The sequence below is a fragment of the Panthera tigris genome, chromosome D1 (genome assembly GCF_018350195.1).
Source record: "Panthera tigris isolate Pti1 chromosome D1, P.tigris_Pti1_mat1.1, whole genome shotgun sequence".
Taxonomy (NCBI): domain Eukaryota; kingdom Metazoa; phylum Chordata; class Mammalia; order Carnivora; family Felidae; genus Panthera; species Panthera tigris.
The window spans coordinates 18,692,500-18,718,979 of NC_056669.1; the positions used below are offsets into that span (position 1 = coordinate 18,692,500).

At 50.9% G+C, this 26,480-nt stretch overlaps 1 protein-coding gene across 1 annotated transcript in view; it reads left to right on the plus strand.

Annotated features, from left to right (window-relative positions):
- Positions 1-26,480, plus strand: part of SORL1 (sortilin related receptor 1) — a 166,024-nt gene that overhangs the window by 16,025 nt on the left and 123,519 nt on the right. Inside the window, exons 2-6 of the mRNA XM_042959590.1 lie at positions 1,785-1,901; positions 8,209-8,334; positions 15,939-16,100; positions 18,345-18,412; positions 23,810-23,990. Coding sequence (XP_042815524.1) covers positions 1,785-1,901; positions 8,209-8,334; positions 15,939-16,100; positions 18,345-18,412; positions 23,810-23,990 — 654 coding nt within the window. The remainder of the gene's footprint in view (positions 1-1,784; positions 1,902-8,208; positions 8,335-15,938; positions 16,101-18,344; positions 18,413-23,809; positions 23,991-26,480) is intronic.

Sequence of the window (26,480 nt, forward strand, 5' to 3'; positions counted from 1 at the left end):
TGTGTGTATAGGTGGGCTATACAGAGACTACCCAGAGCCCAGGATCTTGATCCTTCTACGTGTGCCCAAGACAGCTGAGGCTGGAGAAGCAAGAGGCTTCTCCACGACGTTGCTCCGCAAGAGGGAGCATGCACTCTCCTGACTGTTGGGGGCTGGTGGGGGAGAGGTGGGCGGTGGTTTGGCCTGATTCTGACCATTAACACGAGCCCACGGCATTTTTGTTAGTACGATCCTTGGTTTGCTCATCACACGGAGGGGGTGAAATGTTAGCTCGGGGGTTGTGAGATGCCAGCCCTTGAACGATCCATCGGTGTCTGGTGAAGTAGGACAAATAAAAGTAACGTAGCTGGTTTTTCATAAAGTGGGACTATCGCACGAACTGTTCTTTGTTCTGAGATAGATCCTTACTCTGTTTTCGGTGTGAAACTGTCCTTCCTTTAAAAAATGGCAGTGATTGTAGACGGTGGTTATGTTGCTTAACGGACGAGTCCCGGCAGTCCCAGTGGTGTCATTGGGTTGCCCAACTGTGGGGAGTTCAAAATGAGTGTGACTGATTAGGGGAGGGCTTTCTCCTCGGGGACGTGGGCTCCTTCCTGCTTGTGGTTCTGCTCACCTTTGGGGCTCTGGAGTCCCGGACGGAGCCTGCAGATGGGGAAGAAGCAGAAGGCCGGGAGGGGGCTGGGGCTGGTTGGCACCGCCACCTTCAGTCAGACCCAGGCCACACCCCACTGCAAGGCAGCCTGGGCAACAGTCTGCAGTGTCCTCAGGAAGCAGAAAAAACCGGTTCAGAGACCAGCAAGTCAGGCTCTGACTGCTGTTTTTGTTAACGTCCCTACCTGGCAAAACACAGTTGGCCAACCAGTCGTCTGTTGGCTTTTCTAATTTATTTTCATTTACTGGTTTACAGAATCCAGGAGTCCGGGAACTACTGCCGGCAATAATCCAAAGGTCATTTCTGGGGAGTCCTGGAAAAGATTTCCTCGCCTGGGACACTCTAAAACTAATTAAATAAAACTGTGCCATGATGTTTTTCTCTTGTTCCTCCTTGTTAGGCCCTAAGGGTGAGCAGTGGCCGCTCTAGGCCAGCCAGCCGGAGCACCCGGTGGCACAGATGTTTGCAAGCGTGTGGTCTTTCGGGGAGCCCGGGTGGCTCAGTCGGTGAAGCGTCCGACTTTGGCTCAGGTCATGATCTCACAGTTTGTGGGTTCGAGCCCCACATCGGGCTCCGTGCTGACAGCTCAGCGCCTGGAGCCTGCTTTGGATTCCGTGTCTCCCTCTCTCTCTGCCCCTCTCCCGCTTACACTCCTGTCTCTCTCTCAAAAATAAAATATTCAAAAAAAAAAATTGAAAGCGTGTGGTCTTTCTGGCCTTAGCACTTTTTCTGAATGAGGAAGATGTTCCAGCGTTTTGGTTTTAAGCCTTAGGGGGTGCATGTCCTGTGTATGGGTTGGGGATGAAAGTGACCAGAGATTGATTACGCAGAAGACAAGAATAAGCGAAGTCATTGGTGATGCCAGAGAGAGCCTGAGAAGTTGGTTTTTTGTTTTTGTTTTTTTTTTTTGCAATCCATTTGTATCTAAAATAGCAAGGAATTCGTGTTTCTTTTTGGGGAAGTTGTGTCTGGTGGCATCTGCATTGGTGGAAAAATAGGCCGCCCTGGCCCAGTGTTCCAGATCTAAGAACCTTAGCTATTTGTGAGTGACAAAGGAGGAGTCTTGCTTTAGAACATTACGGCCTTCGCTCCTCGTGGGTCCTAATGCCTTTGTTGGTTTGACCTCTTTCAGGTTAGCCTGAATGACTCCCACAATCAGATGGTGGTGCACTGGGCCGGAGAGAAAAGCAACGTGATCGTGGCCTTAGCCCGGGACAGCCTGGCGCTGGCGAGGCCCAGGAGCAGTGATGTAAGTATTGGTGTTGTTCTGCACACTCCTGTGCCGCCAGCACGCCCTTTTGGAATGTGGTGGGGTTATCCTGCCAGAAAAAAACAGTGGGTAATTAGAGAAGGGATGGGGATATGTTTTACAACAGGGGAGAGACTCTAGAAGGTACTAAATACCCCCTTGTTCGTCGAACAGAGGGCGGCGCGGTCAGTTTTGCAATGAGATCCACGGGATGTGTGATTACTTTTGTGGAGTGATAGGGTATGATCTGGCTCGTTGCGTCTGTTCCACGAAATGCCAGAAGTGCGTTCCGGGCGGGGCTGCGCGTCTGCCGCGGAGCCCGAGGGAACCCCTTACGGTTGGGTGAGCGGTGTTGAATCCCATTCTTTCCACAGTTGGCTTTCGGTAGCGTTTAATCGTCCAGGTGCTTTGGATGTGTGAGACCAGGGGTCACAGACCCAAAGGCCCACAAGAGACCGGGTGGGTGGCCTCCACATTTACAACACTCTTATGTCCCCCGAGAAAAACGATCTTTCCCATTTTTCTTGACGTGTGTGGCCTCCTGGTACCCTGTGGGTCGTTTTCCCACTTCGGTAGAGATACAGGTTCAAGAAGCATTCCCCCGTATGTTAATTTGAACATGGTGATTGATCCTTGGTCTCCGTGTCCTAGAGACACGAGGAAGTAGAAGGGATTTGCGTGCTTTGGAGGGGCCTGCTGTCATCGGCCCCAGCTCTGGTTGCCGTGGAGGTCCCGGCGTCGCCAGATCTGATCTCTGAGAGAAGCTCAGAGATCGGGCTTTTTCTGTGAAAACTGCTGAGTCTTAGAAGTTGGCAGCTCATGTGTGGTTTTCACAAATAACTTGGGCGGGTCAAGCACAATGTATGTGAGGGCCAGAGCTCGTCCTTGAGTCCCAGCAGTGCGGTCCCCGCTCCAGACTTCCCCGTGCTGGAAGAGGAACAGCCCCTGCCTTGGGTCAGGGACCGATGTCACCACAGGGTAAATCTGTGGACAAAGAAACACAGTGTGGAGCTTTGTTTCCTGTGCCTCCTTGGCCAGAGGAAACCTCCTGCTGAATTTGCTGGTACTGTCCCATCGGCCTGAAGGATCCACTTGTAATTCTTGAGTGTAGATTTGGTCTCAGGGAGGTCCCTCTCTGGGTATCCGCTGTCTGGGTCACATGAGCTCCGAGGTGGGTGACTGGAGGAAGCACTGGGGGCTGTTTCCTAGTGGGTACAAGCGAGGCAGCCATGGACAGGGAGGGCAATAGAAGGGCTGTGATGCATCGCTTTGCCCAGGGTGGCTGCTGGGCAGGGGTGGGTGGGAAACCCCTGTATTGACAGCCAGGTTGGGTGCAGTGCTCTGAAGGACAGCTGGACTTACTTGGGGGCAGGGGCTTCGGCCCCTTTGTAAGTGTGATCAGGGTTTGCAAACACAGATGGCAGCGTATGGATGCCGTCGGTCCCGTGAGGCCCACAGGCACCTGGGGATGTATGTATCTCACAGGAAACAGCTCTCTGCCCTACTGTGTTGAGAAGTCCTCCTTAGGGTTTTTTACACATTAAAAACATTCTTTATCTAGATTATTATTATTACTGTTATTTTTGTAAGATAGGTAAAAGCCTTAACCATTGGTTTATGGCCTTGCTGGACAGACAGGAGCCTGGAGACATTAAGTGGCCTGCATGAGGTCGCTCGGCATGTCTGTGGGAGGAGAGCGGTGGCTAAGGAGGCCCGATCACGCACTGTCTGTGTGAGAGTGTCGTGTTTCTGGCGTGGCCAACTTGTCTGTGCTTCGGCCCCCAAAGTCCCACATCCTGGGAGCCTCCTCAGTCCGAGGTGAACCGGGATGGCCGGTCACCCCACGAATTGCCACTCTGCCCAAACCCGGTTCTCACGCTAAATATTTGGGTGTATCTTCCCAAGAAGCCATTGAACAGTCCAAGTGATAAACTATTCTGTAATGAAATACGTGATAAGATTCAATGGAAAGGAAACGCAGTGCTTGGAGGTCATAAATAGGAGTGGTAGAGATTTCCCCCGTCTGTATACAGGCTACGTTGAAGCCTTGGCAGCTGGCAGTGAGATGTTCTGATGTGAAAAGTTAATGCAGAAATAATGACTCAGAGGCTGGAGTCGGTGGTGCCGGGATAGGAACGATCCAGACTTTCTTCAAAGAAGACTGGGAACACGGCTCATGAGGCCCCGTCAGCAGGGCAGAAGGGAAAGAGCCTGCCCAAGTGAGGGACTGGGTGGGTGTGTCGGAGGACGGCCAAGTCATACATATTCAGTATATAAAAAAGGGCTGGATCTGAAATCCCGGAAGGTTTGCTTTTAAACAGATTAAAAAAAACAAGACAAAACAAAAACCTGTCCTGATGAACTTGTAGCAAGTTGCATGGGGAATGACAGCTGAATGCCGTCCTTTTCTCTGATAAGTCTGGTCGACGAAAGGAAACACTCGGTGTTTAGGTGTCGTTTCGGTTCGTCCTTCCCACCTCTTTGTTTCTGCCCCGTCCTGACATAGTTTACGATGTACTCGGTGCAACGTCATTGGCCAAAGAGCTCTCCAGAGATAGCGTCCGAGGGAAGATCAGAATCCACCAGCTAAGGTTTTAGCAATGGTAGGACTTGCTGCCCTTGTGCCCAGAGTGGTGCGACATGATCGGTGTCCCCCAGCATTGTCCGAGGAGCGGGGCCAGTACTTGCTAGCTCGGTCACAGGGCAGAACTTGGTAGCCCGTGGAGCTGGCGTGTGGCTGAGCTCTGGCTCTGTAATCACCCTCCCTGGGTTTGGATCCCGGCTCTGCCGTTCATGAGCCGTCTGACCTTGAGCCGAGTCATCAACCTTCTTTTGGTCTTCTCATCTGTCAATGAGAGAGTGCTTGCAAAACCTTGCTCCTCAAAGTGTGGTCTTGTGAATCAGCAGCCAGGAGTATTTTCTTTTCAAAAGGAAATTTTTTTTTTTTTAACGTGTGTTTATTTTTGAGAGAGAGAGAGATAGAGAGTGTGCGCAAGTTGGGGAGGGGCAGAGAGAGAGAATCCCAAGCAGGCTGTGCGCTCACCGGGGGGCTTGAACTCACGAACTGTGAGATCATGACCTGGGCTGAAGTTCGATGCTTAACCGACTGAGCCACCCAGGCGCCCCACGTTGTATTCTGTTCCTTAGGGAGCAGTGCCTTGGAGAAGTCAGAGGGGACCAATCAGTGCAGAAACCTGTGCTGGGAGAAAGACCATGCTGTCGATGCACAAGATGAGTGGGCACAGGGTGTTTGCCCGGATTCGCCTGGAGATCATAGTGGGCAGTGAGTCAGCAGCCTGGTACAAGCCTGGGGGCAAGACTGAACCAGAATGTACCGGTGGGGGTGCAGTGCGGAGACCATGAGGCCGTCAGCCTTCTTGGCGTTATCTGTGTGCTGGCAGAGGCCTTTTCTGGGCTTCCTGGGTGGAGGAGGGTGGAAAGCTGTGCACAGCCCTCAGCCTGGGCTTTGCCCTATGGAGCTTAGTGTCTAGGTTAATCCAATAGAAATAAGAATTATGAGGACAGGATCGGGGCTCCTGGGTGGCTCAGTCGGTTAAGCGTCCGACTTCGGCTCCGGTCATGATCTCACGGTCTGTGAGTTCAAGGCCCGTGTCAGGCTCTGTGCCGACGGCTCAGAGCCTGGAGCCTGCTTCGGATTCTGTGTCTCCCTCTCTTTCTGTCCCTTCCCTGCTCTCACTCTGTCTCTCAAAAATAAATACACATTAAATATTAAAAAAAAAAAAAAGAATTCTAAGGACAGGATAAAAAGATCGTGTTGGGATTGTTCAACCTGGAGAAAGGAGGAAAGGTTGATGAGTCCTTTACAAGAGCCTGGAGGTGTAGGAGGGACCCTCACATACTTAGTCTTCACTTCTAAGAAGTAGAAGTCCTAAAGAGATGGGGTTTGTTTGCAGGTGTGTATGAAGGAAGAGCTTTTTGGTGGTGAGGGCTGTTGTACCTCTGAGTATGAAATGGGGCTGAGAATCCCAGAAAGGACCTGTATTTTGTTAAAGTTGGTGTTTTATCCCTTCTCCTGCACACCTACTGCCCGGCCTGGAGATTCAGCGTATGATCTTCCTCTTTAACAGAGCGACGTAAGTACGTAGAAGAGAACGTTCTCTTAGAAGAGTAACTTGCAAGAGTGGAAAGACAACTGGAACCGGGACTGGAGGAACCCGTTAAGTTTTGTCACTTACTGGCTGTATGACCTCGGGCTGGTCGTGAACTTCTCTGAGTCTTAGTTTTTGTGATCTCTTAAATGGAAATAATTCTTCATTCACTCACTGACTCATTGCTGTCATTCTTTTTTATTCATTTATGGGATCCATTCATTTACTTCGCTCTGTGGTATATAATGATACTTACTAATGCGAGAAATCTTTACCGAGTGCCTGTGATGTCTCGGGTATGCCGAGGGTGGCAAAGGTGAGGCTAACCCACAGACTTTTTAAAGTTGAGCGAGAATTTATATCGAAGAATATCATATACCGAAAAATGCTACCCTAATATGACTTATCATCACTTGTGCTTCTGAGGAGGTAACACATAGGGGATTATCCATTTTGGGGATGTTGGAGCTGGAGGGGGCTGAGTTCCCTTTTTGAGAAGCCATTAGTTTATTACATGTGACATGGGAACCTAACGGGGAGTCTCAGTGTCCGTTGTGGGTCAGGAGAACGGAAGTAAGAACTACTTTATCTTTTTACCCACTCAAATTATCTGCGAACTTCTCAACCTGCTGCATTTCTGAAGCCATTTTTATGGTGGCCCCTTACTGTGGTGCTTGGTAGTTGGGAACACACATGTGTAAACATAAGTGTTCGTAATAGGGTTTCTTCCACGGTGGCCCAGATATTGGCACAGGCTCTATCTGTGCTCTTCTAACCTTGACATCTAATAAATATTAACGCCCTGTAGATACTCTCCGTTCCTTTGTACCTGCCTTGCGTAGTTCATTGTTTCCATGAGTTATTGTTTGCAAATATTTGTATGCTTACATCGTGTGTAAAGGGCATGTCTTTGTATGTCTCGTGCTTAGCACAGTCCTTGCCTCCTGTCAGATCCTTAAACCGTGTTTGCTGTTGCATCAATGGGCCTGGTGGCAATACCCTTTGTGGGATTAGTCCAGTCCTTCCTGTCCTTGTTGGGATGCATCTGTCATTTTTCTTCAGCGCTTACCCCAATGCTCACTAAGTATTCTTAATATTGGATTCATCAGCCAGCCTTGTTTTGAATCCTCTGATTATGTTAATTTCACGTTGCATAGGCAGCAAGTCTAGGTGCAAAATACCTGCCGGCTTCTCTTCTGCCATCTATTTACCCCAGGTGTAGTGGCTTTGGGATATCTGGCTTTGGAGGCAAGCAGCCTGGATCACAATTCCACGCTGCTGCTTACTATCTCTGTGGCTTTGGCAAGTGACTGATCACGTAAGCCCCCCCCTCCCCCCATGCCTTATCTGTAAAGTGATTTTGATCATTGCAAAGAGCTACCTGAGATCTTCCACGTGACGGTGGTACAGGATCTGGCACCTCGTAAGCACACAGCGAACGACAGTTATTCTTCTGTTTTATTACTGTGGTTACTGGGTAGCCAGAGACCCGGAAGCAGGAGAGAAGAAAATACCGCTGGCACGGGCACGGCTCCTGTGGCTGTTCTCCCGAGCTGTATGTAGCATTAGCAAGCGTAGGCCAACTGGGCCAGGGATCTGGTGCCTATGTATTTAACCTCCCTGCATATTTAATCACTCAGCGCTTTCTTTCTCATCTCTGGGGCTACTCTGCGGAGGCCCCGGAGGGTTTTTTTTTTTTTTTTTTTCTTTTTTTCTTTCATCTTCCTCAGTGCTGTAGGAACAGAACTTCCCAGCAGAGGATTGCAGGATTAGATTACCTTTTGGGGACATTTCGACAGATGGCAAAACAAGTTCCCAGTCCCTCCCCTCCCCTCCCCAGACAACCACATTCTATCTGCCGCTGGATGTAATTTGTTAAACACTTAACCCAGCCGTGGGGAGGAGGTCAGCCTCGTCGCCATCCGTGGGTCTCCCCCTGCAGGGGGGTCGTGTCTCGGCGGCAGAAAGGAGCCTGTGTAGCAGGCATTGCCCTGCCGTCCGCCCCCCACGTGACTGGACGGAGAGGTGCCCCGCTTCTCCTGTGTGTGTCATCTCTTGGCTTCTGTCGTTTCGTGACACCGGGGGCCTCTCACCCACGTTTGGGATCCAGGGTGTGATTTGAGATCACAGGTGGGGTCTTTTCTGCTGCGTTTCTCACCAGCTCTGTCTTCTTTGCCCTCTCCTCCTCCCTAATCCAGGTGTACGTGTCTTATGACTATGGAAAATCATTCAAGAAAATTTCCGAGAAATTGAACTTCGGCGTGGGAAACAGCAGCGAAGCCGTGATTGCGCAGTTCTACCACAGCCCCGCGGACAACAAGCGTGTAAGGAAGCGCTGTCCCACCCGTTGTGACTCCCTGGGGCTTGACTCCATCCGGGACGACTGCTCTGCTAAAGGGGGGGCTGGCAGAAGGACTTCCTTGTCATCTGTTTGCAGCTTGGCAGTGACTGTTTTTCTGCTAACCTTGGGAGAACACGGTTGTCAGGGTGGAACTGTGCATAATCAGGGGGGCCAGGTGCCTGCCAGGCAGGATTTCTAGACAAACCTGTCGGGCTAATGCACAGAAAATCTGCCAGCTAATGAGCTGCCCTACTCACAGGTGGCAAACGCGTTACCCATGTGCGCCCCTCCCTCCCCCCAAACCTGCACCAGTGGAGAAAAGAAAACCAAGGCTGCAGACCTGCTGTGCCTCCTGATTTGTTTTCCCAGCTGGCTGGCCTGGGGCTTTGTTTCTGCAGCAGAACCCCAGGCAATTAGATTTGGAGGGAGCATCGATTTGAGATTGTCCCGGGTCCCAGAGAGGCGGCTGCAGAGGCGGGGAGGACAGGAATCAGGCAGCCTGCAGGGTTAAGGTGTATTTGATTGCTTTCTTCCCCACCCTGGTGAGTCCTAGCTCACTTCCAGAGTTAAGACCACTGCTTCTAAGGATGCTCAGAAACCTCTGAGGTAAGCATAGCTGCTGCTTTTTTGGGCATCCAGAAAGGAACAAGATCCACAGGCATCTCGGCCAGGTTACACCTCCTCCCTGCCCACCCCCCAGCGCTGGCTTCTCCCATTGCCGTATTCAAAATATTTAGCCACTGGTATGGCACTGACCAATCAGAACAGACCCAGTCTGGAGGGAGCTGGGTCCTGAAGGCCACGCTGCTGGGCCAGGCATTAACCTTTTAGTTGCTGGATTGTGGACAGGTCCTGGGGAAGGGTCCAGGCCACTGGTCCTTAGGAGAGACCACTCCTGGGTTTCAAGGAAGCAGCTGTTTACTAATGGGTATAGAAACAATGCAAAAAAAAATTTTTTTTAACGTTTATTTATTTTTTAGAGGGGGTGGGGAGGCGCAGAGAAAGAGGGAGCCAGAGTCTGAAGTAGGCTCTGAGCTTTCTGACGTGGGGTTCGAACTCATGAACCGCGAGATCATGACCTGAGCCAAAGTCAGACGCTTAACCTGTGGGGCTACTCAGGCGCCCCTAAAAACTTTTATTTTTTTAATTTTTTTTTTTAACGTTTATTTTTGAGACAGAGCGAGACAGAGCATGAACGGGGGAGGGTCAGAGAGAGGGAGACACAGAATCTGAAACAGGGTCCAGGCTCTGAGCTGTCAGCACAGAGCCCGACGCGGGGCTCGAACTCACGGACCGCGAGATCATGACCTGAGCCAAAGTCGGACACTCAACCGACTGAGCCACCCAGGCACCCCTATTTTTTTTTTTAAACGAAAATAATTATTACTGGTACGTCGTGGTTCCTATCAGTCCTGCCTGATCTTGAAGAAAAGCAGCAGTTAGGAACAAACTCACCTCTTCCCTAACTCCCTCCGCGATGAGAAACAAGGAAGAGGTGCTGGAGGGAAGTGGCTCTGTGGACAAGATTGGCGGCCCTTTGCACCACACTCCCCACTGCACTTGGCCAGGCAGCCCTGGTATTCGGGGCTCCCACAGTTGGATGGGCCCCGCTGCCCCCAGGGCTTGACTCCCGTGAGGTGAGGAACCCTGCCCCAGGGTCCAGCTTGCTGGCTGTGCCACATCTCCCACGGAGAGATCCGTATGCCCCCCCTTGCCTCTGGGAATCAAATAACTCTCAGATTGCTCACTTTGTCAGGTTGTGCCTGTTATCGTGACTTTTTACACATCGCCCCAGAGCTAACTCTCACTGCAGTTGTGGCCTTGGAACCACCCCGCTGTCCCTCTGGAATCTTCCTTTTCAGCTCTCTCTGCGCCCCTCCTCACCTCCCACTGCAAGGGCACAGAGGTCCGCAAGCAGGTTCTGACTTCCTTCCTGCTTGTCATGGGTTGTGGCGAGTGGCTGCCAGGCCCGCATGCACGTCTCAGTAGTCAGAAGACAGGAAGGATGATGTTCTGGGCTCGCGAAGATGGTTTGGTGCAGGAGGAAGAGGGGCCTTTGAAGCAACAGGTCTGAAGAAGGAGCAGGGCAGGGGCCGGGGCGCTGGGGCGAGCGGGAAGAGAATTTCAGGGGTGGTTGTCAGGGAGTTTGAGGTGCCGGGGGGACGGGGCATGCCCGCGGCCTGGGTGCCCCCTCCCTGGAAGGTGCTACATCTTGGGTTTCTCGCGGGAGAGAGGGACGTGCTTTGCAGTTGGTGGGGAAACAGAAGAGGAACCGCCTTCTTGGAGAACCTGGTGACAGGTGGAGGCCGAGCCTGGAGCAGACTGAGTGGGTTGGAGACACAGCATTCTCTGCTGAGTTTCTAGTTCCCCAAAGAAGGTGGTCACCCCTCCCCAGACTTCTCAGGAAGGAAACCGTGACTCTCGTTGTGCCCGTTACTTCCGTTACTTTTGCCTTTGTCCCTTGGAAGGCAGATTGCCCCACCAGCCCCACCACTTCCTGAGAAAAATCACACAGGCCGGGTGCCTTACTGTTAAGTCCTGGTTGCGGGGCCCAGGCACGTCCCCTGGGTGAAGATGTCAGGGGGGCTGTCAAGGAGTATGGTTTGAAATGGTTGAAATGACCATCAGCAGCTGCCTGGAAAGGTGAGGATGTCACACAAGGGCCACGTGGAAGCCCGAGGGGCTGTGTACCTGTGCAAAGGGAAAGGAGGTGCTGGGTAGGCGAGCAGCTGTGGTCCAGTGGTTTTGCTTCACGATGGAGATGGAATGGCTCTGGGGGTCATGTGAGTGTTTGGGTCTATTTTTGTACCTGCCAACAGCCCCACTTCCTTCTTCTCAGCCTTGTGTGCTGCCTCCCTGAAGCAGTGCACAGCCCTGGCCACCCGCCAGTGCTGCTGGCCTCACAGTGCCCCTGAGGTCAGCCACGCAGTGTCTGCATATGCCTGGGGCTCCTTACAAAAGGCCCCCGAGTGTGCAGCCAGGCTTCCCAGCCTCGAGAGCTGGTCCTCTCTCTTTACCTTCTGGAGTTATGTTCCTTCATTGCCTCCTGTGTGCCCTTTGTCCTGTCTTTGTGCTCTTGGTTCCTCCCCTCAGAACTGGAGAGAATCACTTGTGCTAACATGGAGGTGAATTCTGTAGCTTTTTTTTTTTTTTTTTTAAGTTTAAAGTGAGAGAGCGAGAGAGAGCAGAGGAGGCGCAGAGAGAGAGGGAGAGAGAGAATCCCAAGCAGACTCCACACTGTCTGCAAGGAGCCTGATGCAGGCCTTGAACTCGCAAACCGTCAGATTGTGACCCGGGCCAAAATCAAGAGTCAGACGCTTATCCGACGGAGTCACCCAGGCGCCCCTTCTCTAGTTTATGTTTCTAGACTCTTTGTACTTTAAAGAGGAAACATAGGTATTTTAATACATTTTTCAAAAAGAGTTTATTTTGAGAGAGAGAGAGAGAGAGAATGAATCCCAAGCAGGCTCTGCGCGTGTCAGCGTGGAGTCCGACACGGGGCTCGAACTCACGAACCGTGAGATCACGACCTGAGCCCAAACCAAGATCTGGATGCTTCACTGCCTGAATCACCCAGGCACTCCACGAAGAAACATAGTTGTAAGCCAAGAGCTGAATATTCAGTGACTGCCGACAGGGTGGGGAAGGTGGGGATACGTGAGGATGCTCCTGAAATCACATCGCCCAGGAAGCACTTGGTAGGTCAGGTCAGCTCTTCTGGCAGATCTGTGGGGCTGGCCTCGGGCAGACTTGACAGCCAGGCAGGCTGGGGACCAAAGGCAGAGTAGGATGTGCTGTACTTCCTATCATGTGCACACGCAGCACGGTTACGTAACCACGTGAAGCCACACGTGCCCGAGTGCCGGCTGGAACCCACGGGTGTGTGTGGGGCCGGGGAGTCCTCGAGCGAGGTTGGATCAGGGAAGTAAAGGCCTCACGGGGTACTTGGGGTTGGAAATGGAGCTTCGAGGACAGGCATGATTCCAGTAGCTCCGTGGAGCTGGTGGGAGTCCAAGAGGGGGAACAGGCCACGGGCCGAGACTTCAAGGGGCCGGCGTATGTGGTTTCTGTGCAGGCGGTGGGGAGATTCACTTCTCAGGGGTGGAGCGTTTGCACCGCGGTGCTTTGGGGTATCGGGCAGGTGCTCATCTGAAGATGGTCGTGTTGGCTTTTGGCCTTGAGGACAGTAGGGAGCCATAGCAGGGTCTGAGTGAGGGGGCTTGCTGTAAATAGTGTCTTATAGGGAGATGTGTGTCCCGGCAATATGCGGGATGCATTAGAAGGGGAAAGATCAGAGAGGGGCCGGGAAGGGAACCGTCGTGGTAATACAGGCATGAAGTTGCCCAGTTGCTCAGCCAGGCCTCGAATCACCCGCTGAGCGTTTCGTACCCTGCCAAGCCCCAGAAGGCAAGAGAAGGACCAAAACCCAGTGCCCGGCACCGGTTTGCTCGTGGGCTCCACCCATAGGAAGTGGGCCACGCTTGGCAGCACCGGGGATAAAAAAAAAAGGAGAGCGGAGAGTGTACAAAGGAAAACGTGGCCGGCTGGGTGGCTGATTGGGAGTGGGGGCCGAGGGAAGGCAGCGGAGTGCCACCCGTAGTGGTGAGAACTCGGGCCGGGGGACGGGGTCGCACGCACAGAGCGGGGGACGTGGCCGGAAGGTGTGGGAGGGCTCGGTTTTGGACCCGGCGAAATACCTCGGCGCGTTAGAGGGGAGATGCCGAGGAGGGCAGCAGTCAGGGTGAGGCTATAGATTAAAGGTCACCACACGCCTGATCGTGCCAGAGGAGGGGAGTCGAGGATGGGGTGGTCGGGTGTGGGGCGTGCAGGCGTGGCATGATTCAGCGTTGCCACGGGGCCGGGGAAGGGAGCTGCCCGCAAAAGCTTGAGGAGCGGAGTAAGAGAGGAGGCGCAGGAGTGAGCCCCGGGGAACAGTGTGCGACCTCGGCATTAAATTCAGGAAATGCTGCCTCTGTTGGAGCAGGAGAGGAAAGGCTTGGTGGCTGGACTGTTCAGGGACGGGCTCTGAACCAGCCAGACACCGATGTAGATGCTGCCTCCTGGGTCACCTTGGCCAGTGAACTTCTCTGCGCTTCAGTGTCCTCGTCAGTAAAGGAGATGACACTCATGGCTAAAGCCCTGACTTGCCGTGAGCACCAGAAGGATGGAATTTGGTAAGGCAGGCGCACGTTTGCAACTCAGTGCCTGGCGCACGCTGAGCGCTCCTGACACCTTTTGTTGGACTGTTTGTTTAGAGTAAACTTCGTGCCCCACGTGGGGCTCGAACTCACGGCCCTGAGATCAAGAGTTGCGCGCTCCACCACGTGCACCAGCCAGGCATCCCTGTTCTTGCCGCATTTAGCTATTATCAGGAACGATAATAAGCTCCCTGACTGGGAATGTGATCTTTAGATTTTTTAAATGGGACACGTGTCGAAGCCATGGAGTAGATTTCTAGAGGAGTCTTTTTATTTATTTTTATATTATATTTTAGTTTTTGAAAGTTTATGTTTGAGAGAGACAGAGACAGACAGAACAGGGGAGGGGCAGAGAGAGAGAGAGAGAGAGAGGGAGAGAGGGAGAATCCCAAGCAGGCTCAGTGCTGTCAGCACAGAGCCCGATGCAGGGCTCCAACTCGCGAAACCATGAGATCATGACCTGAGCCAAAACCAGGAGTCGGATGCTCAACCAACCAAGCCACCCAGGTGCCCCAGAAACCGAGAACACTCCCTACCTTAGGAACCAAGATGGTTTCGGAGCAGGAAGATGGGCTCTGTTACTTCTAGGGAACGCCTTCGTGCCAGAAATCATGATGGTCCTCTTAGGATCATGACTGTTTTCACAACATTGCATTTGCTTATGGTAGTTTTTGGTTTCAAAACGTTTACTGGCCTCTCTGGTTAGATTTAATTAGGCTCCTGCAGACTTGGGAGTTTTGCATTAGATGCTGTGGAGGAAACAAAAACACATAGAGCGTGTTCTTGGGAATTGGGGAGGGAAAAGCCAAAGGGAAAGGAGCAGGGGCAGCGTGCAAGCGAATGCAGAGCATTAGGACGAGCCTGAGCTGTTAGCACCAAAAGGATTCTGAACAGAAGATTGATCTGGGTCAGATGCAGCCAATTAGGGGACGTGTGCTTGAACGGATTCCTTTGGGTTGTTGATTTCGGGGACTGGCTGGCGCCCGAGGAGCTGGGTCCCTCTTCCTCCGGTTCACGGTGACCCTCTGAGCCGCCCTTGCCCTTGTGGGAGCAGGGAGGCTTTCCTTCAGATCTCTCCTGTGCATTCAAGGCCTGCCACCATCTGTGCTTCTTGATCCGTTCCCTCAGTCCCTCAAGTCCGTGCTGTACTTTTTTTTTTCCGCCCGCCCTTGTTCCCAAGCGCAAACTGCCTCAGACTCGGGATGTTCTTTCCCTGTGGAAGCCTTGCCCGCCTTTTACAAGGGCCGGCTCTTCCCTGGAGTCCTTTCTGGTCTCCCAAACTGGAACTAATCTGTGCTCTGCGCTCCTCGTAGGACTCTGTCCATGGTGTCTCACTGAATCGCATTTTCCCTCGAGTTAGAGTTATCCACGGTCGTGTCTTTCTTTCTGCCACTTCGGACCCTAAGGATTCTGTGTTTTCACCGTGGCATCGTACCATCTGGTCCGTGGTGAACATTAAACGCACATTTGTCAGGTTGAATTGCCTCCGTCCCTTCCCCTCGAGAACTCTTTATTTATTTATTTTGAGAGAGAGAGAGAGAGAGAGAGAGAGAGAGAGAGGAGTGTGAGTGAGTGCAAGTGGGGAAGGGGCAGAGAGAGAAAGAGAGAGAGAGAGAATCCCAAGCAGGCTCTGCACCACCAGTGCAGAGCCCGATGCGGGGCTCGAACTCATGAACCGTGAGATCGCGACCTGAGCCGAAGTCGGACCCTCGACCGGCTGAGCTGCCCAGGCGCCCCTCCCCTCGAGAACTCTTTGGGTTGGCCGTCACTCTACAGTCCGGCTTGTGCAGGGGCTAAATAGGGTGCCGCCCCTGCTCCCCCAGGCTGTTTCCTGCCGTGCCCCACAGTGAGTCTGCCGGCCCCACTGGCTGCACGGTCCTCCGAGCTGCCCTGTCACCTGGCCTCGTGTCAAGGAGAAGCTCATCTTCCTAGATGGGTGTGACTTTAGGGATTTTGCTGGGAAGACATGCCCCGTAGCTGCTCAGAGGATGGAGGGGTAGTAGAAACAGTCCTGTCTGTGTGCAGCAGGTCTGAAGAGCAGGACTTCTGTGTCCCCGCTGCTGGTAGCCACCCTCCGATTGTGACCGAGTGATCTGCCAGAGAGGGAGAATGGCCAAGTCAGCTGAGAGAAAAGAAAGAAAGGCTTGACTCGCGCTGTTACCTGGTTAAAGGAGAGCAGTCTTTGGCTCTGTCCCAGCCCGTGCCGCACCCCTTCCTTCCCTGAGCCTTGCTTGGCAAGCACCGGCATCTCCTGGCCCGGGGATGGCGAGGAAGCCACACGGAGGCCCCACAGGCCCCCAGCACCGCACGCGCTGTGAGAAGCGGGGCTGTGGGTGGCCCTGGCCACGTCTGCTCTGAACTTGCCTTTTTTTTTTTTTTCCTCTTGCAGTACATCTTTGCAGATGCTTATGCCCAGTACCTCTGGATCACGTTTGACTTCTGCAACACCCTCCAAGGCTTTTCCATCCCATTCCGGGCCGCCGACCTCCTGCTGCATAGCAAGGCCTCCAACCTTCTCCTGGGCTTTGACAGGTCTCACCCCAACAAGCAGGTAAGGGAGCTTCTGGAACATAGTCAGGTGGGGCTTCTCGAGTTTTCTGCTCTGCCCGTGTGGATCGTGTGGCCTCTGAGTGACCTCCCCCGGCCCCTCCCTCCCTCCTCCCCCAAGCTTAGCCTTTGTAGCTATTATTTCACTTCCCATGGCTAAGGAAAACTAGATCTCCCTGGCACTTTTAGAATGCATCCCGGCCAGGGGGTGACGCCAAGCACTTGGCAGGCCCTGTTAAACATCGTGCCTTTCTTGGTGTAGATGCACCTTTGTGGGTTTGGGGGGTAAATCGAAGCTCTAGAAATTAACCAGAGAGAGCCAGCTAAAGAAGTGTGGAGTCTGAGCTCTGCTGGGACCCCTTAGTGAATTTCTGTTCTACCTTTCCCATCCTCTACTGTAAACACACTGATTTTGTACCATTTAATTGAAATAACCATTAAATTTAAAATTTTTCCTCTCCGTGCGTGTGCGTGCATATGCATATGCAAATATAAATGTGTGTGTTTTTTCCTCCTTGAACCTGGATTTGAAGGAAAGCAAGATGGGGAGAGAGCCCCTGTAGGATTTATATCTCAAGGTTGAAACTTGCCAAATCGACAGCATTGGTCTGGTCTAATCCTGTGAAGCCTGTAGACCCTGTGGGTTTGGATTAATGATGACTGTTGAATGGCTTTGCTCAGAGGAACCTTGGAACCTTTCTCTTTCTTTGCTGGTTGTTTAACGAAAACATGATCTGTTTACACTTACTTGCCTTAGGGAGTAACCTAAGTAAGGCTGGGTCAGTTTACCAGTATAGGTGGATTATTGTTTTTTTTGTGGTCCCCTGCTGCTGCTGCAGCTTTTTCTTCTTCTTTTTTTAAGTTTATTTATTTATTTTGAGAAAGAGAGAGAGAATCCCAAGCAGGTTCTGCTCTGCTGGCACGATCTGTGAGATCGTGATCAGAGCTGAGATCAAGAGTCGGATGCATAACCAATGGAGCCACCCAGGTGCCCCTGCTTCATAATACATGGTCACTAGGGCCAGAGGGGCTCAGGTCCGGTGTTTGGAAGTTCACGGGCTTTGGCAAGGATCAAGATCGGCAAGTTAATTACTCATGGCCGTATCCTTTGTGTTCAAGGTGTTTCCCTTTGGTGCTCTTTGCCTCTGTGCCTAGCCGGTGTTCTCTCTGTTCCCCTTTAGTCACCATGACCCCTTATGGTTTTCTTTGTTTCTTTCTATGAATATAACTTGTTGTCAGATTGGCTTACATGCAACACCCAGTGCTCATCCTAACAAGTGCCCTCCTCACTGCCCATCACCCACTTTCCCCTCTCCGCCCCCCATTAACCCTCAGTTTGTTCTCTGTATTTAAGAGTCTCTTGTGGTTTTCCTTCCTCTCTCTCTCTTTGTAACTATTTTTTTCCCCCCTTCCCTTCCCCTATGGTCTTCTGTTAAGTTTCTCAAGATCCGCATATGAGTGAAAACCTATGATATCTGTCCTCTGCCTGACTTATTTTACTCAGCAGAATACCTTCCAGTTCCATCCATGTTGCTGCAAATGGCACGATTTCATTCTTTCTCATTGCCAAGTAGTATTTCATCGTATATATAAGCCACAACTTCTTTATCCATTCATCAGTTGATGGACATTTAGGCTCTTTCCATCATTTGGCTATTGTTGAGAGTGCTGCTATAAACATTGGGGTACAAGTGCCCCTATGCATCAGCACTCCCGTATCCCTTGGGTAAATTCCTAGCAGTGCTATTGCTGGGTCATAGGGTAGATCTATTTTTAGTTTTTTGAGGAACCTCCACACTGTTTTCCAGTTTGCATTCCCACTAACAGTGCAAGAGGGTTCCCGTTTCTCCACATCCTCGCCAGCATCTATAGTCTCCTGATTTGTTCATTTTAGTCCTTACGGGTTTTTAAGGACACTGTTTCCTAAGCAGGAAGAATGGAGTGTAATCCTTTTGTTTTTACTCTACCTGAGGGCTAGTCTTGAGTAAACTGTAATTTCTGATGATCTGTAAATGGAAGATAAGCCCCAGTCATTTTTTTCTTGTAGCTCTTGAGGTCTTAGTAACTATGGGGAGGAACTTCCCTCCCTGCCCTTGTTTGTATTTGGAGTAATCGAGCTGGCCCTGGTGATCTCTGTCCCTGTCTTCACAGCCAAAGTGTTATTTAAGGTGGGGTTTGAGGGCCAGGCCATTCAGGTGGTGGGTGCTGCTTGGATCCTGATTCCTTCTTGTCCTTTTGGTCTTTACAGCTGTGGAAGTCGGATGATTTTGGCCAGACCTGGATCCTGATTCAGGAACACGTGAAATCCTTTTCTTGGTAAGTCGTCCATCGAAGGAGTTAGAATTACATAATCACCTTTTTTGAGTTCTGGCTCCTTCATGGAGGACACACCTACCCTCACCTGAAATGCAAAGCCTGTGGTTCAGAAAATGCACGCTCCAGACCTGGGAATTAGAGGTGCCAGTATAATACACCCAGTGTGGGAGGTGGTGGGGGATGAGAAAGGAAGGCTATTTGTGAGAAAAGTGGCAGAGCTTTTGCATTTTTCAATCCATCAGGGGACCCAGGGGAATCTCCAAGCACTTGCATGGATTAGAATTTCTAAAGACCTTCACTCTTCGAGCATGATAACAGAAGTGTGGATTTTTCTGTATAGAAAATTCATTCACTTGTTCATTCATAACTTTTTTTTTTTTTTTTTTTTTTTTTTTTTTTTTTTTTTTTTGGCGTCTGCTGAATATAAAACATGCTAGATGCTTTAGGGTAGAAGTTGAATAATTTATGGCCAGAGTTACTAAGGAGACCGCAGCTTAGGAGGTAAGAAAAGACGTTTCGTGTGCAGAACACGTTTGGAAAGAAGCACAGAAGTCCTGGACGTAGCAGGAGAAGCCAGAGGAGGGACACAGTCCTTTCCAGATGGGAAGGCCACAGCTCCATAGAAAAGCTTGCTGTTTACTGAGGATGTGTGCGGCAGGCTGGAGGTCGCCGGAGGGCGTGGAGGTGCGCGGGCTGGGATTCCAGGCAGGAACAGAATGGCCCGAGGCAGAGATGAGACACTGTGGTCTCTGGTGGAGAACACAGAGTCTGACTTTTGGACCGTATGTCGGGTGAAGTTTGGGGGAAGGGATGTGGGTATCCGAATCTGCAGTGCTTGGTAAAGGAACCTGGACTGAATTCTGAAAGCGTCGTGGAGCCATTGCAGGGTTTTGGGAAGGGAGAGTGAAGTCAACAGAGCCGCCCTTCAAGAAGTACAATTGTTTCTAGTCCTACTTGTCCCTGATCTTTCACAGTTGCAGGATGCGGGACGCAGCCTTGAATACACGGATTTGTCCCCGTGTGGGCGAATGTGCAGAAAAGATTCCCAGAGAAGGATGTGCTGGGTCAGTGGGTCACTCCACCGGTTCAAAGTTGAATCTTCCCAGATAGATACTTGACCTTCACTGCCCCCAGTCAGCTGCTCCTGTAATCTTCCCCATTTCACTTTCTAGTTGTACAGGGCAAGAACTTTGGGTCGTCACTGATTTCATGTGTGTTTCATGTGTCACATCCCACCTACCAGGAAATCCTGTCGCCTCTTCCTTCGGTTTACATCCAGGATCTGCTATGTGGCTGCTACTGTACTCCAGGCCACCACTGTCACTCATCAGTTGTCCACCTGGTCTTTCTGCTGCCACTCCTGTCCTTCTGCAGTTAATTCTCAGTACATGGCCTGGTTGATCTTCCTAAAAACAGGTCTGATCTTGTTCCTCCCTCTGCGTTGAACCTTTTAATATGCACCAACGTTTCTCTCAGGTTAATACCAAGTACGTTCCTACCACAGGGCCTTTGCACTTACTTTCCTCCCTGCCTAGACAGCTCTTATTCAAGATATACGTATTGCTTACTCCCTTACTTCATTCAAGTCTGTTCACATAACACTTTCTAAACGAGGCCTATCTTAAGGATCCTACTAAAACTGCACCTCCTCTCCTGTCATTGTCTGTACCCTGCTCTATTCTTTTCTTGCGTAGCATTTACCAAGATTTTTAGGCTTATCATTTGTCTTTCTCTCAATAGAAAAAAAGCTCCACAAGGGCAGAGGCTTTGGTCAATTTTGTGGACTGCTATATCCCCAGTGAATAAAGCATTGAGATTGTGACTTTGGTAGAGATTGCCAGATCTTCTATAGAGAGTATCAAATTTTGCTCTCATCTCAACCACATAGAAACGTGCCTCTCTCCACAGCCAGTATGTTAGGAAAGACATGCTTACCCTTAGTCTGCATTTTATTGTGAATGAGTTTGAACATCTTTTAACCTGGTCAGGAGTCATTTTTATTTCTTTTTTTTGTGACGGCATGTCTGTTCATGCCCTTTGCTCTTTTTCTATTGATCGGTTAGTCTTTTTATTGATTTCCAGGTGCTCTTTACATATTTAAGGTTAGTCTTGTGAAATGACATATCACACATGTATGTTCATTTGTATTTATAGTTCTTGGTTTATCATTTCTCTTTTGACCTTTCCACGTAGTGTTAGTTATCGCTAAACGCAGAGTGGCACATACTGTTTGTGCTTCCGTTAGCTCCTTATTTGAAGAGGAATGTCTTGGAGTTGGTATTGCTTCCTTGGCGAAGGAGGTCCGTCAAGACGGAAGGAGGGGTCTCCCAGCTGAGTATCTTCAGGCGCCCCTGGACTTCCTTTTCAAAGAGGGCAGCTGTTTCTGGTCCTTTCGTTATTTTCCTTGGGCAGCGGTTGTGGCGTCTCAGTGAACTTGTAACCACAGTCTTATCCGAGTATAACCTCTACCCCAGGAATACCACTAGAGCTTTCTTTGAGTTTTATTTTTATTTATTTATTTAGGTTTATTTACTTATTTTGAGAGAGGGGGAGAGAGAGAGAGAGAGGGCGAGCAGGGCAGAGATAGAGGGAGAGAGAAAAAAATCCCAAGCAGGCTCCACACTGCCAGCATGGTGCCCGATGTGGGGCTCGAACTCACAAACTGTGAGATCATGACCTGAGCCGAAATTGAGAGTCGGACACTTAACTCACTGAGCCACCCAGGCGCCCCTGCTTTGCTTGAGTTTTACAGGGACACATTGCCCTTCGATCTGTTTAGGTAACCGTATATCAAGAGGGCAAACCAGCAGGAAGACCAAATAAAGGAACTTCACGCTTGGGAATTTGTATGTTGTACCTTTTGCCTCCGTGCAGATACGCAGATATCTTAGGGGAAAGGACCGGCTTATCTTATTTTAGATAATTACACGTCTGGTGTCAGGGAATTTCGGGCTATTTGGAGGATTTCCCCCTAGGATTTCCCATAATACGTGAGAGCGTGATCTGACCTCTCTGCGAATAGTGGCATACATTTGTTCAATAACGCGTGGCAGCCTGGGAGCAGCAAGTCAGGAAGACCAATGATCTGTGTAATCAGAGCTGGAGACGGGCAAGACAGGACAGTGGGAGGGCTATGGGGGAGGGACTCAGAGGTTCCCGGTAAAGCATCACCCACGGGTGTTCCGTGAGGCCGGGTGAGGCCAGGTGACCGCGCTCCCAGATGGGAGCAAGCCTCTGCATTTTCATTCCAGGGAGGGCAAAGAGAACCGGAAGTAGTGGAAGGCAAAGGAGCGGAAGCTTGTAGGTGGCCTGCCTTTCGGAAACGGGAGGTCCAAGTATGGATTGTGAAAGAGAATTGGGAGAAGAGTCCCAGCTCTTTCTCTCTCTAGATACTGCCTGCTGCTTTTGTTTAGGAAAGAATAATAGAGGTGAGCTCTGTCTCAAAATAATCTGAGTCAAGGTCCCTTCCTCTCTGCCTTTTTAAAAATATCTAGCAGCTTTGTTTTAATTTGCATATCCTCTAGGGTAGAGGAAGTACTTTAATCAGTACTTCTAATTGTGGAAAAGCACAGAGAACATGCCACAGCACCCCCACACATACGCACCCAGAGCAGAGCGTCTGATGATCCCACATTGGGACCAAGGTTGCTGGCTTCTCCAGTGCCCTGCTGAGACTCTGGATTGTGGGGCCAAAGTCAAGTCTTCTGTTTTTTTCTCTTGCTTATCTCCTCCTTCCTTCCTTCCTCCTCCCTGCTTGCTTGCTTGCTTGCTTTCTTTCTTTCTTTTTTTTTTTTTAACATTTTATTTATTTTTGAGACAGAGAGAGACAGAGCATGAACGGGGGAGGGTCAGAGAGAGAGGGAGACACAGAATCTGAAACAGGCTCCAGGCTCCGAGCGGTCAGCACAAGAGCCCGACGCGGGGCTCGAACCCACGGACAGTGAGATCGTGACCTGAGCCGAAGTCGGCCGCTTAACCGACTGAGCCACCCAGGCGCCCCTCTTTCTTTCTTTCTTGGAGCACATACTCTTGACAGTTCGTCTCTGAAGGAAGTCTATATCAGAGACTTCATTATCCTGAGAGCCATTGTGAATATGGCCCTGTGCAAAGACGGGTACAGAAGCGAGTCCTGCCTTTCCTTGGTCATCACTGTGTCCTCCCTGTGAAGCTCTCCTCCCGGTTCTTCTAGTTATTTCCCCCACATGTTGAATGGTCTGCCTGGCCTGGGGTCTTGGGAGAGTTAGGAAACCTGGGGCAGATTCATCATCCTTCCAGCTATTGTTTGGGGCCTTATTTGGGGCGGGGGGGGGGACCCCGGTTCAGAGATTCTTCTCGAGGGAGTTTGATCTAGTCAGCGTTACGGTTTTTAAATAGCCTTTGTACCGTGGTCCACAGGTTCCATGCAGCAAGGTTCAGGTCAGCTGGGAGCCCTGTAGGACAAAAAGAAATCTAAGACGTGGCCTTTAAAGCATCTGTACTTTCTCTAGGAGGCTCAGACACGTTATGGTGAACAATAGATTACAGTGAATAAAAGGCACCACTGTGTCAAGTCACGAGAGTGATTCCAAAATCCACCCACCCAAAGCAGCTTTGTACCTTTGTTTGAAACTCAGATAAAATTCATATGAAAGGCTTGAAATTGAACACTGCGCAGATACATTGCCTGGGTTGGGAGAAGGGTGGAGAGCTTTGGGGGGGGAAGGGCTTCCTGGAAGAGGTGCCTTGAACTTGACCTCAGAAGATGAATAGGATTTCGAAGTGCAGATCAGAGTGCATGCAGGGAGCATCCCTGCAGAGGGGTGCTCTGTTGACAGAGCACGGGGAGTGGGGGAGCAGTGAGCTCTATGTTTCTGAAGGACCTCGGCGAGATCGGTACGCGTGGGAAAGAGTTTGTGAAGGACCCTCACGGAACGTGACTTTGCACTGGTTGGATGATTCCCGATTGCATGGACGGGTGACGACAGCACAGGATGGACAGAAACAGAGAGGGCAGGGTCCGTTAGCAAGGCTAGACTCACTGGTGCGTCAGGTGGTTTCTTCTAGAGCTGTTCTTCTGAGCACGTACCGTCCTGGGGACACACAGTCTTTCATTCTCTGGGGCTCATAACTTGGGGCCAGAAACTCACTGACAGCCTCGAGCAGTCCATTGCTTTATTGATTCCGAAATAGCCCGCCTTTTACTTTTTCTTGTTTTCATTCTTCTCAAGCATGGCCGAGGCTTGCCTGGAACCCAACCCAGGGCGCCTGAAAGAGACCAGTGAGAAACTTGACAAAAGAGTATCCTGGGTAGACCCCACCTTCATGCCCTTCAACTCCCGCTGGCTGTCTGCACAGAAGAACCTCCATTTGTCCAACGGTTAAATGTGGTGATGGTAGCAACTGCTCTTTTTCCTCTAGGGGTGTTGATCCCTATGACAAGCCGAACACCATCTACGTCGAGCGGCACGAGCCCTCTGGCTACTCCACGGTGTTCCGAAGTACAGACTTCTTCCAGTCCCGGGAGAACCAGGAAGTGATCCTGGAGGAAGTGAGAGACTTTCAGCTCCGGGACAAGTACATGTTTGCTACCAAGGTGGTGGTAAGTTGCAGGCACTAAGGAATAAAGTCCCTTTGAGTTTCCTTTCTGAGCTTTGGCATGCTGTGATCCAGCAGGTGAGTTTACGCAAGCAGGGACTGGATTGGAGCGCCCACGGGAGCTCGACTGAGGGGCACTGGACGTAGACGAACCTTCCCGTGGGGCTTGGATGGTCCCGGGAGGCTGGAGGAGGTGGAGACGCTTAGACAACCACTCAGGGTGTCTGTGGGGCCTTGGAATTTGTCTCCTGGTAGCAAAGCCTCCTTGTGAAACACGTGCTTCTTTGATGGGGCTCCTGGGTGGCTCAGTCGGTTAAGCATCCGACTTAGGCTCAGGTCATGATCTCGCGGTTCATGACTTCAAGCTCCGCGTCGGGCTCTGTGCTGACAGCTCAGAGCCTGGAGCCTGCTTCGGATTCTGTGTCTCCCACTCTCTGCCCCTCCCACACTCACGTTCTGTCTCTCTCTTTCTCTCTCTCTCTCAAAAATAAACAAACAGTTAAAAAATTAAAAAAAAAACAAACAAACACAAGCCTAAACACACGTTTCTTTGACATCCCAATTAAAAGAACACAGAAAGGAGAGGTGGGGCTCAGTGGTGATTTTCTTTCATCTCGCTGCCTGATTCCTTTCACATTAGGGTGATGTCTTTGGGAATTCTGGACACATGTTAATTTCCGTGGCTAATAGAAGGTGTAGTCACTGGCTAGTGGGAGTTAATGCTCGAAGAAAAGCAGTGATTAAGCTTCCAGCTGTCAGTAAGTAGCTTAACTTCTCAGCCTTTGGGAAAACCATCCCCTTGATTTGATGTGTTGGATGGAGCCAGATGCTGGAATGGAGGGCTTGCTCATTTAAAGGCAGAGTTGATTATTTAATAGGGCTTGCTTTGCCGTTGTGTCAAATTGTAGGTTGCAACCGTACTGCCCTTGTGTAAAGGAAGAACCTGCCCTGCCCCAGAGCAGGCTGGGCTGCTCTTTCTGGAGTGCTATAAGCTTATTTTCTCATTGGCGGCCATTCCCTCCTTGACCTCAGGCTCTGACCATGGCCGCTGGCAGGCGCTTTCCTTTCCATCACACTTGACCGTAGGGACTAAGATCAGGTGTAATATTCTCCTCCAGGTTCTCACTTACTTGTATGATCGGTAGCTGGCCAGGCAGAAGCAGGCCACCCCACCTTGGGAGGACTCCGGGGTGGAGAGGGGACATCCCCCGCAAGGAAAGCAGAGAGTAAAGGTTGAGGTGAGAAGATGTGGGTGGCTAGAGGCAAGATAGAGTCCCCATTACCTACTTTGCAAAATGGTTTTATTTTTATGTTTTTAAACACTTATTCATTTTTTTGAGAGACAGAGACGGTGCAAGCAGGGGAGGGACAGAGAGAGAGGGAGACACAGAATCCAAGGCAGGCTCCTGGCTCTGAGCTGTCAGCCCAGAGCCCGACGCGGGGCTCGAACTCACAGAGTGTGAGATCATGACCTGAGCCAAAGTCGGATGCTTCACTGACTGAGCCACCCAGGCGCCCCTGCAAAACCACTAAAATTATGGCAGTTTTTCTTCTGTCAAGCTGTTTGCATTGGGTCACTTGCTGGTCCTTCCTTTCCTGCCTTGCCTGTCACTTTCTCTCACACACGCACAGTGGCCACTAGGCAGGCACCCTTGGATTGTCCTGGGCAGAGGTGTGGTGAGGGGAGCTCAGGGTGAGAAACCAGGCCTGAGAACTGATTCCTTGTGACCTGTTCTTGGCCCTCCTGAGGTCCCGGATTGTTCCCAGTCTTTCAGGGCTCCTGGATCTTTCCTGTGTGAGTTCCTTGGGCCTGAATTTATTTATATGATTTTAATTTCCTTCTATTGACCGAGTTGGGGCTGAGGTGGAGCGCTATTTTACGTCCCTCTCACCCCTATTATTTCTGGATCTCACACCCAAGAGCTGAAGTTATATCCCAGCTGGAATTTTCTGTGCCCTCCACGCGGACCTAACAACTATGTCTGTTCTCTCTTGACATAGCTGCTTTGCAGACTGCTGGCAGCAAGTTTATTGTTGGTCCTGGCCAGTGGTCAGATGAGAGGCCGTGTCTGTTTTGTTCATCACTGATGTAGTACCCAGCATGCTGCTCGGTGCTTGATCCAGAGCAAGCGTACAATAGTTGAATGAATGACATCTTCGCCTGTCTAGTTTAGAAAGCATAGGCCAGTAGATTATTTTTGGTGGGGTAGGGGGTGTTAAATGATCGGTATTTTCATTGTCAACTCTCAGCTCTCTGCATGGCTTGATGGTGAGCCACCAGGTTCCAAGGTCAGTGGTGTTAGCTCGAGGCTCTAGGTCAGGGGCAGATGAGGTCGGCCACCCCATGGAAGCGTTTCTCAAATGGCGGTCTTAGGAGCACGCACAGCACCGTCACACAGGGGCACGTATTCCAAATGCAGATGGCCGGACCCAAATGCATTATTTTCTGAGCATTCCTAGGCTGCCGAAGAATCTCCAACATTCGAGAAGCTCT